The following is a 20218-nucleotide window of genomic DNA, read 5'->3' on the forward strand; positions in this document are numbered from 1 at the left end:
AATAGTTATATTTTGGCCACCTGGCTTTCTTCAGACAATGCATATCCTCTAGATTCCATGAAAAGAATCAGCAGTCAAAATGTCCACTTTTGCCTTTATTCATACACACACACGTGTTTTTCTCTCTCGACTCGACAGCTGCCACACACGCTCACGCTCACAAATGCACATCCATATATCATATATGGTATTCTGTTTATAGCATTTGGGTTGCATAGTGGCGCAGTGGTTTGCACGCTTCGGTGTGCACCTGATGGCCTGCGTTCAATACCCAGCCACGGCTCGCATCAGTGGCGAGCAATATCTAAACCGGATCCTGCCCCAGCCACCATTCTTCACCAACCCGCACTGAGCAGCGTTGTAAAATATGATCAAACAATTCCCATGACTGATACAGCACGGGGAAGGACTCCTATGACTCGTGGATTAACAAAGGGCTGGGGGAAAAGATATAATATTAATGAAGGCATTTTATCCGCAGCACACCTAATCCCAAGGCAAATATGTTGCTGAGATCGTGTCAGGTTGCTAGGCAGTGAATAACCATGGGGTTTCAGATAGATGTAGGTAGGACATTCTGAATGTTCTACTCAAGCCCATGGAGTGAACTGTGCGCCATGATTAATATGGCGCACGCTTTCCTTTCAACCGCTAATTCGCGTCCCACCCTTTCCTTAGGGACACGGGCGAATGCATTTGACGAAACAGGCACCCGGTTCACATTGTCGATGTAGTTGTATGTCCGGATGTTGAAGTGGGGACGCGGGGGTCCCCCCGGTCAGTCAGTAGCCGTTCCGGAAAAGCCCCCCGCCCCCAGGGATGCCGGAATCATGCTCAACCCAGAAGCTGACCCCACAATCACATCCAGTGAACCGCAGAGTGATCAAGGAGAAGCCTAAAAATCAACAGAAGCAGGGGGGGATAAGCTACCCTTCCTGCAGCATACATGCTCATAATTACACAAGGGTTCTTCCATTGGGCTTGTTAAACAGTGCAACAGAACAGCTGTTGTTGTGTCTTCATAGACACACTGAACTGCATAATGCGACCACAATGGCCACAATTAACAATTTAAACTCATTCATAGCGATGAAAAGCGTACACTGTACTCAAAAATATCCCAGCATACACCCGCACTGTGTATGTTATTACGAAGTGAATCGAAATGATCGATGACCGCTTCCTTCGCCAAATGTATTTAGTGTTCTCTATGACGACCGCCAGATGAATGAAGCGTTGTTTCTCGCGGGCGATGCTTCCCCACTGAGTCGCTCACATCAGGAGATTTTTGCCAATTTCAGCGCTGGATAGCAGCACTCATCAGACACCGCAGCTGTATAGCGCTATGGTGGTGATATGTTAACTACCTCGCCTGGTATACAGAAGGTCGTCGTGTTCGATCCCGACCCTGACACCTGTATATTTGGAGTGTTCTCCCCGTGTTTATGTGAATTTTCCTCTGGGTCCTCCGGGTTTTCCCCTCCACATTTAGAGAAACGTGCATTTAGAGTATTTGGCTGCTGTAAATATCTACGTGATAAGCCACTTCGTTGAGCCTCTGAAAAATATCTATATAGCTCAGTGGACCTTACCTGGTAAAATAAAAAAAAGTTTTACGCCAATTTGACTTAAGTTCTTAAATCATTAACCCTATTACCACAGCAGTGGTTCTTTGCATGCTGCGTTACGCACCTCCGATTAGCACAGTTGGCTACATACGGTGCAAAGGAAGTTGAACATACAAACACAGCAAATACAGTGTTAGTAACGACAGCGCTGGATGAAGGTCTCCCTATGGGGTATTTTGACCATACTTCTCCATTCTGGTTGGTGTAAGTGCAAATTGTTTGGGGGGGGGGGGGGTGTTCAGGACTGGTTCAAACATCACTCGCCACTGATGTTAGACTTGGCCGGGTATTCAACTCAGGGCTGCCACACTCATTGCTCATCGTTTCAACTGCCAGTGAGTGACCTCTGTATCACAAGTCTAGTGTACTAATAGGGTTTTCCCCCTTTTTTCTGGCAATAAAACTGACACCTTTTGCAAGGAATCATGCTTACATTAACCACAATACTTCAGTCAAATGTAAACAAAAAACAAACTCTGATAATTTATGCATTGTCTTTTAAACTGATTGGTCCACACCAGAGACAGCTTTCTTTAGAGCCTCGTCTCATATGGTGTTCGACCAGATGACGCCAAAAGGCGCACCAATCAGTTTCAAAGATAATGCATAAATTATCAGAGTATTGTTTTTTGTTTGCATTTGACTGCAAGTATTGTGGTTAATGTAAGCATGATTCCTTGCAAAAGGTGTCAGTTTTGTTGCCAGAAAAAAGGGGGAAAACCCTATTAGTATATTTTGGTACTGGCAAAGGAGGTCCCATGATGAAGTCTAGTGTACTAACCATTGCATCCCGGCGTCATCCTTATTTTTCATTATTTGAATTAGCTTGTAATAAGAATTACTCTTTGGTTCTTTCGGTAAAGTCACGTGGAAAGAAAATAAATTAAATAATATAATACGACGTTTCGAATTCAACACAAGCAATCGTCATCAGGTAGAAAACAAACCTAGCAAACTTAGAAATACAAGAGTAATTCCTGCAGTCACGAAAGCTTCAAATCAAGTTTGTAATAGGAACTTGGTGACTCGATGCAGTCGATTTCCACGAGGTTTATTGTGTTAGTCAATCAATAAACCCCGGCAACAACACTCTCCAAATAGAAATGAAAGGCGCTAAACAAGTGTAACTTATTCTTAACACATTTTAAGAAAGTCAATATTTAAATCTAATTTCCACAAACATGTACAACTCAAACAACAAAAAATAGGGTCTTGATTGTAAGCAGACTACATCCTGCTTGGCTCATTGTTGGGTGCTGCAACATAACCTTGACTCCAAAAATAATGCGTCATTGAACGCAGAGCGAGGGTCGCAATGTGGCCAAGGGCAGCGTGCTTTCCGGTCGTTGCAGAGGCTCACGGTTCAAGGCTTGTAGCTACCTTGGTCAATGCTGCGTGCGCGTGTTAACAAAAATATGGATATGCCGTCTGCTTCACGGTGGACGCTAAACGTCCTGCGACGATCTTGTGCGCCAGTGTCACAGTCCAAATCTGCCATATTTGAAAGTTACCCACAAATTATGTAATTGGATAAAAACATAGCAACATTACCAGAGCAACTGTGTCTGTCTGTGAAACACAGCTTATTTGCGGTAACCTTGTGCTGTGAAATGGCAGGGAAAAAATGTACTTATATCAATTATTAATTATTTGGCATCTCATTTTCAACTTTTTCAAGAAACTACACCTGCAAATGAGCTTCATTGACTGACCTGACAAACCATCAACTGATCGGGTCCATGGGACACCACGGGACATATCCCAAAGTCTACGAATCTTCAGCGCTCAACATGCAAGTGCCGCGTTTGCCACGCCACCGTTTTTGGTATTTTTTTTTTTGCATTAGGCATAAAAGAAAAGCTTGAATGCAGAAACAAATCAGATCAAAGGGGCTGACTGAGGCACACAATTCATCCTTAAGACCAGAAGGTAGCCCCTCGTGGTTCATCAGAAATATGCTTTAGAGGTGCTATGAATTTTCTGAGAACGATATCTACCCACCAGACAAAAGCCTTGTCCTTAAGGTCAACCCAATACATTTAGCCGGTCTCCCGAGCAGTCACCCTCTATTCTTTCCGCATTTCAAATTGCTTCATGAATTCGGTTTGTGTGTGGCCCAAACTGCTTCAGTCGTCATTTAAAGAGTCGAACAGCATTTTTAGATTCATTTATTTTTGTCTCAGTATTAAAATAGACTTCACGAAGATTAACATTTTCCTTTCATATATATACGAATGAATGAAGATATTTATATAGCCCAAGTGACATATCATTGAAAGGGCATATCTGCAAAGAACACCTGTACTAAATAGAATATGTCTATTCTTTGGGTCTTTCGGTAAAGCCACGTAAATAGAACAATTATGATAAACATATCACGTTTCTATCGCAATACAAGCAATCGTCATCAGGTGAAAAAATATAGCAGGATTTTTTTTCACCTGATGACGATTGCTGTGTTGCGATCGAAACGTCGTGATATTTTTTTTATATCTACGTGGCTTTAACGAAAATACCAAAATATGAATTCCTGCAGTCACAAAAGCTTTAAGTCAAGAATATGTCTAGACTACAGGGTGTTATGTGCCAAGGATCATATTTGGTATATTTATTTACCAACGTTAAAAAAAAAACTCTATCCTGCTCTCAGTCAACTATTTATGCAATCGTTTTTACCCCGTTCAGCCTTCAATAAAGGTCCCAGCTACATACTCTACTGTGTTTTATAATTTTGTTCTCAACAATAATTTAGTTTGACACATTTTGATAAAACTGACTTCTGTTTGTTTTCACATTTCTATGAAGCCCAACTTTTCAACCTTCTAGGTTAATATGTTCAGATATTTCCTGTCATTATTTTCAATTGCTTGCGAGATGTTACATACTTCACCTAGTATACAGGAGGTTGTGGGTTCGATCCCGACCCTGACGCCTCTATATTTGGAGTTTGCATGTTCTCTCTCCCCGTGGTTGTGTGGATTTTTCCTCGGGTCCTCCGGGTCTTTCCCTCCACATTTAGAAACATGCGTTTAGAGTATTTAGCTGCTATACATTTCCACTTAAAAAGCCACAAAATATCTATGCAGCTGAGTGGGCCTTACCTGGTCAAATAAAACAATGTTTTTAAGAGTACTACATTGTCATCAAATCTGATATGGCTCAGACTTTCTATATTTTATTTATGCCTCTTACTTCCCCAATCCAATTTCTGGAACATACCTTGTGTTTCTGTGAATAGCATTTGTGAAATCACATCTCCGTCTGTGACACTTTTCTGACTTGTCCTTATTTGCTTCATGCAATCTCATTGTATGAGTGGTTTTAATAGTTTCTATATGTTTTTTTTTTATCCGAGCCTTGGTCTTCAAAAGCTTGGATGACTGCATCAATTTCCACAAACTCAAATGCCATTTCATAGGCTACAAAAGCCAGGCATGATGGTATTTATATTTATGTCACTTTTGGGAATTTGATTTATAGTTTGTATATTGTTAATGGTAGGCATTTTTTAAAATCGAAATCCAGTTTTCTTATATGGTAGGTTGAGCTCCAAAGTGGGCATTATTCAGTTGCACGTGCTCTTCACAAACCATTTATATACAGTATGATCGGCTAATGGGTCTGTAATTATTATAATCAATTTAGACTCCCTTATTAAATACGATAATGACTGAGGCATCATTCCATGATTGAAGTACAATATTTCATTCCTGTGTACATATTTAGGAAATAGCTTCAATAGTATTATTTGGGCAGGCTGGTTTTCCTTCATTGATGATATCCACAGATATTTCATCTTGTACAGGAGCTTTCACCTTTTTCATAATGGGCAGTGGTGTTCTGCTCAGTTGTGACATCTGTAACCTCCTGCTCTCTATAGTTACGTGCTTAAGAAATTGTTCGTCATTAGAATATTATTTTCCTTTTTTACCAACGATGACATTCAACAGTGCGGCAGAGGCACATTTGTTTAACAATACAGTGAGGGCATTTAATTCAAATTCTCAGCATATGAACGAATCAACATTTTACATTACTGTACTATCATAAGCGCCCTATTGAGACAACGTTTTACATCGCTCGGGGTTTTATGCACCATGTGGGTAACTTTAGGTGCCAGTGCATGTGACTGAAGTTAGTCTACATATGCAAAACACCATCTGCCTTGCTTTTTCAGCATTGGTCTCTTGTTTTATTACAAGAAATATAACAGAACCGTTTGCATATAATTTGGCATATTCAATATTCCTCCATGTGTAGCCATTTGGATTTTAAATGTGAGTATAAGTGAAAGCAAGTGTGCGAGTATGGTGATGAGCAGAGGCATTTTTATTATGGACATAGCTATATTTCAGCATTTATCTATAATTGATATACTTCGATTCGAATTGCACAACATATTTTAATTAAGCATTTGAAGAAATCGCCTTTGGAGGTATGAAAATAAAATGTGTTTTTCGAACTGTTCAAAAAAATTGTTAAATATCATGTTGCTTTTGGATTACAGTGCTCAAAATTATTGAATAAGTCTTTTGAGAAAAGGCAATATCCCTTTCTTTGTAGTTCTCCCTGTAACATATAATCACTTTGAATGTGGCTTTATTCCACACAGGAATAACGGAGCACCGGGGCATGATGGTAGACACAGGTGCGTGCATGCTTGTCATTATATTCCACGACTAAGAAAAGCAATTGAAAATGATGACAATTAGGAATGCATGCGAGTCCTCTGTCAACATGCCCGGGCTTCCTGGCAATGGCTGGAATTGATGCTCTGTCCACATGGAATGCTGCCACGTTGGCAGCGATACCAAATAAATATTTCAGCATTGGTATTCACAAAACCCAAGAGTTTCAGAAGAAAAAAACGTGGGTCACATTTTGCCTGATTAGCTTTCTATTTTATTGGGATTACAATTTTTTCCCCCAATTTAGTTAAAATGTCTAAAGTAATCCTGTTAAAGCAAGTGTTATGCAGTTCAAATCCTTTCCACCATTTCTGTCATTCACAAAAATCCAGAGATGTGCTCTCCATTTTTGTTCCACTTCCATCACCAGAGTTTAATGTGGGGTATACTGTATGCAGACCTTAATACAATAATAGGCTTATAAGGTCTGAATGTCAATGTCATTTATAGCATCACGCTTGAAGGGTGAATGCAGAGCTTTTACCAGATTAACTCAACAAATGCTGTCCCCGCCGGCACTTAGATTTCAACGACCACTATGACGAATACGTCATCCCATACTTCATACTTGACACGTATGTCAGCAATTCTGCTTTTTAACAGCAGCCAAAGGAAGCAGAACATGATAAATTTAAAGTATGTAATGTGCACACCAAAGCCGTGCAGTGATTGAGAATTCGTGTCAAGGTGTCTCAACTATACAAACTATTTTTTTTTAATCCAGAGCCGAACGATCATGTAAATCTATATACGGAATGGCATCTTTTCACAGTTGGCGTCTAATGCCTCTACATATCGCAACAGCCGTAATGGATCAGAGCAGGCAGGAGACATCCATTGCTGAGCGATATTAATGATATTTCACAAAGGAGTGATTCTAAGAGTGCCAATGCCATATATATTTTCACCAAGGCTCACCTTACAAAATGGTCTTACATCTTGAACCAATGCGTCAAGTAGCTGTTGCAAATTGAAATAGCAATGTTTATATGGTCCTCGTTCATCAAGAAATATGTTTACAGTCAGGATCAAGTATCACCTGAAACACAAAAAGTATGTGGCTATTCTGGGCTATACTTCAAAATGTACACGTTTAATACAATACACGTTCTTAAAACAGCACATTTTAAGGTGCTAATTACGTACTTTAAGATTAGCCATCTCATTTTGGCAGCAGTCAATTTTGTACTATGTATTAATATGTTGTTATCTGTTGCGTAGTAGTAGTAGTAATCATAGTGTACTGCTATTTGTCAATCCGGTGCAGGATGAAGGCCTCCCCATGCCGTGCCAGCCATAAGAGTTGGTTGCAAATACTTCACCACATCAGTCAGCCCAGGTTGATGAAGGGGGGGAGGGCCAGATCTATTCAAAATCACTCGTCACTGATGTTAACCATGACCGGAAATTATACTCAGGTCGCTAGGTTCATAATTCAATGGGATTGCTGCTGCAACACCACTCCACCTATTGCCAGTTAGCATCACAACATTTACATTCTGTAATATATTTTGGCATTTTTGATGTAAAAAGATTGTAGTGGGATTTGTGTGGAGTGGTCCATAAGTTGAATTTAAGAGCAAAAAAAAAATCGATGCATGAACACACACACGTTCATACATAGCTCTACACATACAGGGGTGTTTGAATGAGTAAATATAAACAGCAACAAATAAATAACACTCCACGCACATGACAATGTTTGAAGATTCATGGTGATTCCTAAAGAATAATGATTCTTTTGTTGCACATGATTGACTGCAAGAGGCTGCACGAACTTGTAATATCTAAGATGAATAACCACGAGGAATTCTGCTTGAAACATTTATAAATTTCAAACGATACAGTATTCACATATTTTACTTTGAATATTCAAATCCGATAGAATTCATTTAAATCTACCATGATTTTATTCTTATACGCTGCACTCAAAAATTTCACCATGGTATGTGAGCAGCACTAAACACTAAACAGTCTTCATACCTGATCAGGCTATTAGAAGCCATCTGTCTTGGCAGAGGTAAGGGCCAATAGATTACAGTTTGGCATAATTGTTTTGCATGGTGAGCTTTTATAATGGCCTTATAAATAAACAGCAGAAAATAACAACTCACCGGACTCCATTAACAGGAACACTGTGCATTAATAAAATAATAATACACAATGACAGACACTCAGGCAAATGTGACAGGAACTGCAGAAAAGTTAAGCATTACGATGAGGACATTAAATGCTAATATCGTAGGTACATATACGTTTAAATTAATTCTGCAGCTTTACTTCCCAAATGGGGTTAGTTTATTTCTAATTTACATGGAAAACAATAACGGATTCCCACTCAATTACACGCATGGGATAGCCACCTGTCCCCTGATTATGGCACTCAGCAATTTGTGGAAAATCCACGTTCCTATCGCAGGGGCCAGTATTGTAATATGACAATCACGGCTGACTTAACCACAAAGTGGAACTCATTTTATTGACCCTAGAGAAAGGAAAGGCTTTGTCAACCGCCCCCCTGCCACCCCCCAACTATGATTTGAACTCAGAACTTTTTCTTTAAAAACTATAGGTTTTTTTCTTTTTATTTTACCAGGTAAGAATGGACCTGGCCACAAATGATAGCTCAACGAAGTGGCTTATCATGTCGAAATGTATAGAAACAAAATACTCTAAATACATGTTGATTTTAAATGTGGAGGGAAAAACTGGAGGACCTGGAGAAAAATCCACATGACCACGGGGAGAACATGAAAATTCCAAATGTACAGGCGTCAGGGTTGGGATTGAACCCACGACCTCCCGTATACCAGGCAAGGTAGTTAACATCTTGCCAACATGGCACCCTTGTCTGCTTCTTCCCTCACAGCGCTGAACTTGGAATTTCCTTATATCACCCATTTTCCAAAGTTCTTATAACCTTGATAAATTCAAGGATCACATTAACTCCAATCTAATACATCTTAAGTTGTGCTGTTTGTTGCTGGTGTTTGAAGCCTATGGACCTGTGCATAGCAACTGTGAGAAAAATTTAACTGGCAAGCCACTTATTCTAGTGCAATGCCACCCAGTTGGTTCATGAAAATATATTTTAGAATACATACAAATAACTCCAAACTGATTAGACAGGGCAGCCCTATTTTAAACCCATTCAATGTTATTTTTCCATTTCCATAAAATACGTTACATTTGTTATGAATACCGTACCATAATAATGACGAATGTCTCTGCCAGACATACCTTTTGAATAGTATGTTCATCATATACATTATGTATTTAAAGTAGAATAAATACAAATGGCACTCTCGTTAACATTTTAAAGTCCGTATGTCTAGGGCAGTGTTAAGTTTGATGGCAGCCTAGAGCAGTGATAGTGCTGGGGGCTACTCTTTCATTGTGCAGTATATTTAATGGATTCCCTTTTTTGATGTACAACCAACCATGCCCAAAGCCAAACACTCCATTGCTGTTTACCATAGTTCTTCCAGTTCTAGGTTTATAATGTGATGTTAAATATTTTTTAATCTAAATCAAAGTAAAAAAAATGGTAGTACGGTAATACACATGGTAATGTCATGGCTTTAATTACCCAATTACACTACAGTATAGGATTCATCATAGTTGCTACAGACAGCATTGCGTTTCAACTATGATAGGGCAGTGTATACATGTGTAGTGACATCGGGGATGTCACTGTATGGTGTCGGCCTGAGGGGGCCACGGCGTGTGATGCACCGTCATCGCATACACCCCGTGGGCGGGTGTGGTACCAGTCCTAGCGGGGCTTGGTGGGCGCTGGGATAGCGCGGGCACCACGCATAGCGTGTAGTGCGGGCTCCCACAAGGGGGAGTGGGAGAGTGTCAGCCCAGGGGCAGGGTTGCCCCGGGCCATGGCACTCTGGTTGACCCCGTAGACACGTGATCCGAAATATCCACAGAGAGGCCCCCAGGTGGGGGGGGGGGGCTAGGGGGGGATCACGTGTCCGGGGAGAGCTCTCGAGAGGGAGCTGGAAGGCTCCAGGAAGGGGCGGGGCCAAGGGCGGAGCGGCCCCGACCCATGAGAGGATATAAGGTGGGTCCCTGAGAGGGTCGGGGTCGCTGCATTCTACAAGCTGGAAGCTCTACGTCCTACGAGGCAAACACGTGGTCGCGGCGGACCTGAGTGAGAGGGTCCGACCCTTCTTAGCTGTAACTCCTCTGTATAGTGTAGTTAGCTGGGTGGTCACCACCCTAGGCTGTATCTGGTAAAGGGGCAGTTACCCCTTTGTGTTACGTGTGTAATAAAGCTCGTTGAGACGACTTCTGGAATCCGTCTTTAATTCAACTTATGTTACAGTTACTTCACGCTGCTGATAGGCAACGTAAGAGGGACAGATAGACAGAGAGAGACGCACTGCCACGTGGCAACTCGGAGCCCCGCTCCCGCGTGGCCCCCTTCCTCTGTTCGTTCCCGTTCTGACCACGTGTCGTTCGTCTCCACCCCTATTTAACAGAGGTGGGACAAAGTCATTGTTATGCAAGTCCAAGTCGAGTCTGAAGTCATCAAATTCATGACTCGAGTCTGACTCGAGTCCAAGTCACATGACTCGAGTCCACACCTCTGCTATTTAATACCTGGGTCACGTGGTACGTTTCCGCCAATCCTCGTTAGCCTGCATGGAATCTTCCAGGCTCCCTCGTAAGCTCCCGGGACCACGCCCCTGACTCATCTCCCCATTGGCTGTGGCCAAAGCCAGCAGAACCAATCCTTATAGCTGTCAACTTTCCATGATGTCAGGGCCACGCCCCCAGGCTTCCCCCCATTGGCTGTAAACCAGGACCGACAGAGCCAATCACCATGACGAGTTGTGATTCGTCAGTGAGCCGGATATATCCTCATATTACACGTGTTACAAATAAATGTGTTGCCTCTAAAAGGAACAACGTCTGCGACTCAGTTGGACCCACTACATATGTTTAGGGGCTCCTCAAAACCCGAGGCTGTAGCTGCTAAATCCCCTGGGTTAATGCGCACCTGCATGTCAAGCAACAAATACATTTATCAAATCATGAACTGCTGTATTCTTATTAGCATTATTTGCTGATAGTGTCCAGTTTTCTTGTAACGCCAGGCACGGTTTCTGCTTCATCTTGTCTGCTGCTAACCACGATCTCCTGCGCAGAGGATGGTGATGGTTACATGTCTGACGCCACCCTTACAGCATTTGTGATTGGAACGTAGCCGGCTAATGTCCACCAAGGAGATGGATCTATGAATTTACCTCATGTGCCGGTCCTAGGTGGATTGGGGCCTCCCCTGGGTCGACTCAGCCTCAAATGAGTACCTGGTGCGATGTGTAAACATCGCCAATAGGGAGATAAAGGCGGCCGGGCGTGGTTTTGGCCACCCAACCCCTCGTGTGCCATGCCAGCCTTCATAGGTGCTCATTAACAGCACTTGCCCCAACAGTCTGTTACGGTTATACGGGGGATCGTTGTTTTTTACATCGCAAATCTGTGAGGGATGGTGATTACTTGAGTGGCCTTCATCTGATGATGTCATACAATTTCATATATTCATTTCCATTCCCAAACTTTGTAAAGCACATCTTAAGATGAAAAGAATGAGAGCAAGAGATTATGAATGCTGCATTCATAACGCAAACATATGGCCGACATACACTCATTAAACATATGTATTGCACGAGCAGTCGAGTAACAAATGTGAAAACACACCAAAATGATGAATTTCTATTTCATTGAAATTCCAAATGATCAAAAGCAAACAAATGGGTTTTTTTATCGTACGATATTATTCTTTTTCTCTTTCTACTCCGCAAAATAATATTCGACTTGGTGAAAAAATATTCCCTGAGATCACAGCACTTTGAGAATCGCAGAAAGCATCGCAGACATCTCAATTTGCACCGTCATGTTGCCACAAAGGCCTCTTCAGTGGCCTTGACAGTAATGAAGTGGCTTGGGTCGTTAGATCAGGCCGGGCGATTCCCTGCCCATAGAGCTCTCGTCGGGCTAACCGGCTGGCGATTGCCCAAGCCCAGAACACCACGAGCAACTCCTGCATCCCAGCCCCTCCCCTCCCCCCACCTTCCCCCCCACCCCACCCCTTCTCCATTAATCACTCAAAACAACACCCGCCGTTCTCTGCTATTCACAAAAGCCTGCGAAGCTCTGTGAGCACTTTGTGCTTCGCGCGGATGTGGCTCTAAAAGGTCTTCCCTGATGCCACTTCTTTAGCGTTTCTCCATTGTTCAATAGCCCCTGCTTAAAACAGGCATGGCTCCAGTTAACATGTTTTATTTCATTTATAATGCACTCCTCCCCCTCCGTTCCCCCCCAGAAGCCCACCATGCCAGCTTGATACATGTGAATAAGTCACTTGTCTGGAGGTTTACCAGGGATACTTACTGGCATTGCCAAAAACCTCATTAAAAAGTCACGGATGGACAACTGTGATCAGGCCTGCTCGCAGCCTTTTTCTGCTCCAGAGCCAGCAAGAGGTATATTTTATAAGCCCTTACTACCTTATGGCCAATCAGACTACTTCATCACGTGACAATGCATATTGGACATGCATGTGTTCTATATGTTTACCGAATGTAGTAAGACGACCATAACCGCGGTGTTGGTTACAAAAAGTGTCACATGAGCATCCGAACGTGATACGTTAAACCTTTATTTTGTTTGCGTATTCAGATCACATATCTAACCCCTTTTGTCAGTCGATGTTGGTTTTGTGACTCCAGTTATAGGGAACCACATAACCACATTGGATTTCCCAGTCTCAGTTCATGTGGTCACGTGAATTCATTTACACACGGTCATTGGAATGGAAAAGCAACACGCAATGATGCATCAGCGCTGAGCATCCAACAGCCCGATTCTTCAGAGAAACTGCATGGACTGCATAGGCCCATCTGGTGGCAAAAGCACTGATGATTTCACTGTCATTGTAATGCAATTAGCAATTAATCCACCTGCCCGTGTCACCTGAGACGGAAAAACCAGATGTAGAGTTGTCTCACCTTCCCCAAACGGATGCCACGAGCCACCCACTGTCTTCGGCGTGGATCTATAAATCAAGTGCCAAAATAACTCCCAGCCACGTCACCTGTAGCCACGATGGTCATTTTGTTACATTTATAAATCCTATACTCGTCTATGACCAAAGACTGGAAGTGGACTGGAAGTGTGATTTTATTTTCTTTAAAAAAAATTAAACACTTTCATGTTGCATTGCAATGAAATGAAATTTGCATTTCATAATGCGTTCACACAATGCGTACTGCAGCAGAACCAGTCAACCAACAAGGCGTTCACTGATTGACTTCAATGCAACTTATCACGTGGCTTTGGGCATAACCGTGTAAGAGAAGCTCATTGGTCAGTGGAGTTGCAGAAGTATTTTTTTTATCACTTTTCACATTCATATTGTTTCTTCATTACACAGCACTGTATTGTTTGCCAGCTTTACTTTAAGCTCTAGGTACTAAATCACAAGCCATGGACACAGTCAGGTTTACCAAATGCATTCTCCAGCTATGGCTACCAAAACCTTTTTTGCTGCATGTTTGTAAAAGTGCACAATTTTTTGACAGTGAATAATATGAAACACAACGAAACACGTGAATGATTTACTGTTGTTTATTTGTTTTTTTACTCGTCGATGCCCTTAAAAATAAAAAAATGGTTTATTATCGTGAGTATACAAGTCACAGTTAAATTGTGAAAGCCTGCAATAAAATACTTCACCTCAGTTTTATACTATACCAAGAAAACTACATTGGCGAACAAAGAAGGGAAAAGTAAATGTATTGGTGTGACTGGATATTACCTGACTAGTCTTCCGAAGGAAAATCAAAAGCACAGCACAACTGTTCACGTTCATAAATGTTCTTCCAAATACAGTGTGCACACATACAGCCATCGTGTTATTCCACTGCTGCATGAGGGCATTTCCCTGCCCCACAGGTCGTGGTGGCTACTTGACAATACTTCAATATGTGGGTGAGTGCTGAGTTGGTGAACGTAAGGAACATCGATACGGGAGCATATAAGTACAGTACAACATTGGATTATGCTGCACTGCCCTCTGCTTCCAACCACGTAGCCCCACAGTCAACGATAGTTATGCATTGAGTCTAAAAAAGAGTCAACATATATTAATGCCATTTTCTTCTTCTCTTATTTACAATTAACTTGGCATCACAAATGTTCTTTAGAGTGACATTTGTATGTCCCTCCATCAAAAATCCTTTTTAAAATCATGAAATGGCAAAATTGTAACGTTGTTAGCTTATCCTCTGTCAGTGCTGTCAAATGCAAAAGGACTAATAATAATAATTATCATTGGTCCGCTCTGCGTATCTGTCGTGTCACCTGCCATCTGGGATTCCAGGTCTTACTCACCGCCACAAAGAGCTGTCGGTGACACTGTCCACATTGCTGTCGACAAATTTAGTCAGGATCAAGATGACCTGCATGGGAAAAAAATGCACATAATTCAGCTTGGCAGAATTTAATTGTAGAGTCAATGTACTTCAACAAAGCCACAAATAGTAAACTCTCTGATGGGTTACAGTTTCTGAGCGACATGACAAACATCACGGTAAACAACATACGGTACAACTCGACAATCTTATCAGAGAGTTATGTAGCACAACCGTAACAACCTACACGATAGTGAACTCTTGACGGCAAGAAATGTTCTCTGCAAAACCTGGTGCTGCCGATTGATGAATAAATCACGAAGTTAGTTTGAGCCTTAGCCGTTGGTATGAAGTTATGTGAGTGTGATGGATTCGGTCATGATATTTACTCCTGTTTCGAAAGAATTTGTGTTCCATCAAATTATTTTTGCACATATGTAAAATGTTAAGGCTCAGCCATGCAATTTCTTTCAAATGTCACTGCCAGCGGATGGGCCTCCACTATAGTGAGCTCTAGAGAACCCCTCTAAGGGGGCATTTGGCTTGCTCTTCCATGCTGGTCAGATGCCGATCTACTGTGTTGTACCCATTTAAACTGAACAGAGGCACGGCATAAAAAAATACGTGCCCATTATTTCAACTGCCGTGCTCAGAGAATGAAATAAACTGTAGACCTATGAATTGCAAGTAAAATTTGCTAACCATTACACCATGGAAATATCCCATCTTCACATCAGTGGTAGTTAAATGACACATTTTTAGATGATTGGCTCTCACAAAGCCATTTTTTAACAGCTGCATGGATTTCAATCAGTCACATGTGGGTCATGCAGTTATGATAATAATACATAAATCTACCACTGTATCCCTGCTAATATATTATGAAATTATGTTACTTAACAAAAGCATTCGCATGTGCCATGTGCAACTGTAAAATATAAAAAGAATATTAAGAAGCTGCCCAAATTAGTCATTTGCCACAGCTGCCGTGATTGAATAGTACCACAGTTTACCTATAATAAAATCCTGTTACTGTACAGCTGATGTTGCAAACAGCTCTTTCCTGTGCATAACTTCCTATTCTAAATACAAATGCCAGACGGAAACGAATAAAAAAACCTTTTTTTTCTTAACTTTATTCAGTTAATTCTGTCCGTAAACAATATGCAGTCTGTTAACCATCTTAATAATACAATTCCACGAAATAATTTTGCTAATTTGTCTTTTATATATAGTACATTAATTATCAACGTACTACATATATATAAAGATATCTACACATACCATATTATTTAAGAAATATATTCATTGCTAAATTACATTGCAGCATAGTAAGAGATGGTGGCAGCTTGGGGAGGCCTTCATCCAGCATTGGATTGACCATGGCCGATGATTATTAATTTATAGAAATGTTAAACAGCGGTTAACATTGCTTAAATGTAAGTATTTGTAAGGAAGCCAAAACATGTGTGTTGTTTATTGCATTAAACCAATGGGAAGCAATAATCCTTAAAGTTCCATTGTGTGCTTTCAAAGGCATTTACTGTGACTGGAACAAATTTTAACACAGACCTAGTTAATGTTTATCTTTCAAGGCTACCATTACCTGACCACCATAAATTATATAAAATTGATTATTAACCCAGTACATTTGCTTGCCAGAATATTTGATATGCAAAATGCAATGCTATTCATCCAGTGCCAAATTGGTGTAATTATTTTGTTTACTGCTAAAGAACACAAGATGAACGATAATTGAGGATTGGGATTAGATTGCACAATGCAGAGTAAAATACACACAAGTGTCTTGTAGCAAAGGCCGCTCAGGATTTACAGCCTATACAGGCAACCTCCAGCCAGTAATTAGGTCATTATTTACGTGTCTTGCTTGTAAATTTGTGAGATTACAGTGTTCACCATTTACGTCTGGAACCATCAGTGGTCCATCTTTAAATGCAGGTACTTTAAAATAAATAAATCTAAATACATCACGTCTCTATACTTCCAGCCAGAAGCTCATCAGGAGCAGGGTGGGGGGGGGGGAAGAGCCCCCCCCCCAACCCCCCTCCCCCCATGCGAAATGTTTAGACACTATTGCATGTCATAGACAATTTTTAAGATTAGTCATGAATGTTGTTTTTTATATAAACGATTACTAGCTAAATAACCACCCGAGAGTCCATCCATTGAGGAGATGGAGCCAATAAATCAGCTCATGTGTAGGCACCAGATTAAATATTACGGCGCAGGATCATAGGATATTGCAATGGCTTGGGGAGCCTCCATCCAGCAGTAGATTTATCACAGCCGATGATTGACTACTTAAATAAGCCTCCTCCAAACGGTTTCGATGCTATAGGCAAGCGCCTTACAGATGCTGTTGCAGGTGGAATTCAGTACAGATTGCTTTAATTGTTTACATTCTTGAAATTGTAGAAAAACACGTAGAAATATGAAACCCATATTTTTGGCAATATCTTCATAAAAATGCCATTGTTGTAATTGGTTTGAAATGGTTTTATTTTCATACACAGAAATGTAATATAGCGCTGGGTGATTACTTTTAAAATCCTAAATCCGGTCGAGATAAATTCTGCACAGATATTAAATAAGCCATACAGCGGGATCATAAAGATCACATTATTATTTATAACATATTGAGAAAATACAGTTTTAATTAAACCATTTATCACCAACATACGCTACAGGTAAGGAAATGGAATTTAATTGTTTACAACTTTGTTCAACGTTGCGATAATGGGAATTAAGGTTGATCGTTACTTCTAAACGTTTCAAAAATGTTTTTCTTAAATAACAATAAAAAAAACATGGATTTACCCAGGCAGGCGATTAATAATGCTCTATAAATTCAAAGTGGGCTTCATTAATCAAGCAGGGTGGCTGCTTTTGCTGAAAATGAAACGTGTAGCTTAACAAAGCTATAGACTTTCTTCCTTTATAATTGGACATTGTTTTGCATTATTCATGACATTATCGTGGTTTCCCGTGACCAATACCACATGAGTTACAATAAAGAGAATGAACATGATTATTTTCTTTCCTCTAATTCTATAAGCAAAATTATTTCATTCCTTGGTGGCAGGCGAATATGCAAAACGAATTCTTTGGAAATGTGGTTCCGTATCATTCTTAACAATACGCTTATTATAAGTCTGCATTTAAAGCGCATTATCTGAACATTTTCCCATGATGGGCAAACGCTGCTGGCACAACTCTTCACGAGTTTCCACTTCAGTGGCTATTGCTCCCATTGCTGTCATGTAAATAAAAAAAACGTCCACCACCCCTTCCACCAATAAGCATTGTTGAGCAGTACTCATCTTCAAGATCCTCAGTCAGTGGAGGATATGTCAAGTTCCAAAAATGTGTAAATCCTTAACGTTGTTTCCCGTGAATAGAGAATGGAGCCATTCACCTGTCTGCGCTTATTTAACCCGCCCCATTGGGATATGTGAAGAAGAAGATGATGATGAAAATGATGGTCAGGGCTCAATTTCTCACTGAATAGTTTCCAGGTTTCTGGTATACTAAAGTGACTATTAGCCAAAGTCATAGTGAGAGATATACTGGATGTGGTGTAGCGGATGCGGTTATTGACTGGTACAGACCAGGCTAAGTGAAACTATGCTGATGATGGGCTAAGTCGGCCCTTGCTAAAGTTTGAACTTAAATACAATTTGTAGACTAAACTTATCCACTAATTAGTCTTCGCCAACCTTCTGGCTTTGGTATACATATATTTGTAAATTCTTAACATGAGACTAATGCAATTTAGAACGTGACGGCTGACCATTGCTCTGAGTGAAACCAATAAACCTCTGCCGCAATTTTGGGAGACTCAGAAACCTAAAATGTTGACTTTCGAATGTTTAAAATTCTGAAATGTTCAAGCAGTTAAGGGGCAACTTAGACTTTCCGTATCTTCAGGCAATATGAATGCCAACTGTCTGCATTTTCAGGTAATCGGGAAACATTTTAAGGCAGTTTTGATGAATTTCAAACGAGTCCACCACCTGAGTTTCGAGTTGTTCCTTCACTGCCAGGAACATTTCCTGTGATTTTCCTATTTTTTTGTGGAAGAGTAGACTCGACTATACTTGTGCCAAATTTCAACTTTCTGGCCCTGATGAAACATCATTACTGTATACCGTAATTTACATGAATCACTCAAGTCATGATCTTTTCTATTCCTTATATAAACTGAATGTTCAGTACAGCCCTTACACACGGGCAGAGAGAGAGCTAACTACCTATATATGTATTCGAATAAGCAGATGAAACACGGTCAGGGTTTCATTTCAGCCAAGTCGACAACGAGGACAAATATTTCTGCTCCCAACACACCACGTACAGTTTCACTTTGCCTGTGGCTACTAATCACGTACCGACGACTGCAGTCTATCGTACATTCATTCATGATTACATTTGTAACGCGCACAAATTAAACTTCAAAAAGGGCAATTCAGAGGCTTGGGTGAATTGAAGACTTCATATTCCGACAGGACGACACCAACGCTGATGTGCGCAGCGAAAGAGGTATTCAATTCCAGATGACTAGACATGCGACAAAGAACCGGGCAACATTCATTGATAAAACATTTTTTTAAAGCCCTGCGCACACGCCCGCGGTACACACACACATGCATGCCTCACTACTGGCGCACATGGGCAAAAAAGGCCACTCACGCTGCTGTTGTCACCGGTCCAGTGGACTATCGCCTGATTGTGGGAGCCGTCTCCGGCCAGCACGAACGAGCTGCTGCTCACGACGCCCTCGGTCTCCCGCACGGAGGGCACTCCGAGAGGCAGCCGAGGCAACGCTCTCACGCGCCGCGGGCGCTTGGGAGCCCCTGGCTTAGAGTCCAGCAGATCCCGACGGAGAATTGGTGCCGCTGATGGCACGACCGCCGGGGTGAGTTCCCCTTGTCGCCAGATAGCAGCACCGGCTGCTGTGGCTGCGCTGACAGCATTGCTTTCCGCCAGCACCACCAGCAGCAGCAGCAGCATCAGAGGCGACATCGTCACCAGCAGCGGTGGCAGAGTCCCCACCCTGAGCATCCGCGCTCCGCCGGGCGCCACAAGCTGGATCGGAGCGCACGCAGCCCGGCCGCGTTCACATCTCCGGCTCATGTGCGCACGTCGGTCGGTGTGTGTGTCTGCGTGTATGTTTATCTATGCGTGTGTGTGAGTGTGTGTGTGAGTGTGTCTGGCTGTATGTGTGTGTAGTGTGTCTCACTGTGTATTGATTGTCCGTGTGTGTGTCTCTCTCTCTGCAGCTCTCCTCTCGCTATCCGCCTCACTCCGCGCAGCGAAAGTGTTAAAAGCGACGCGGCGTCCGTGTCCAACACCCACCACCACCAGCAGCCCATCCAACCCAACCATCAATCCACCGACCCAACCACGTCCCCCTCCTCTATACCCAAGCCCCCCACCCCCCACCACCCACCACCAC

At 41.8% G+C, this 20218-nt stretch overlaps 1 protein-coding gene across 2 annotated transcripts in view; it reads right to left on the minus strand.

Annotated features, from left to right (window-relative positions):
* LOC133343439 (VPS10 domain-containing receptor SorCS2-like) overlaps nucleotides 1-20158 on the minus strand; it is an 81254-nt gene extending 61096 nt beyond the window's left edge. The window contains exons 1-2 of one of the 2 annotated variants that reach the window (XM_061553057.1): nucleotides 19453-20158; nucleotides 14726-14793 (exon numbers count right to left, since the gene is read on the minus strand). In XM_061553057.1, coding sequence (XP_061409041.1) covers nucleotides 14726-14793; nucleotides 19453-19896 — 512 coding nt within the window. In that variant the 5' untranslated portion in view covers nucleotides 19897-20158. The remainder of the gene's footprint in view (nucleotides 1-14725; nucleotides 14794-19452) is intronic. The other variant, XM_061553056.1, reaches the window with a different exon arrangement.
* Between the last annotated feature and the right edge of the window lie 60 nt (nucleotides 20159-20218).

The sequence above is a fragment of the Lethenteron reissneri genome, chromosome 17 (genome assembly GCF_015708825.2).
Source record: "Lethenteron reissneri isolate LAM-NWPU_2019-01 chromosome 17, ASM1570882v1, whole genome shotgun sequence".
NCBI lineage: Eukaryota > Metazoa > Chordata > Hyperoartia > Petromyzontiformes > Petromyzontidae > Lethenteron > Lethenteron reissneri.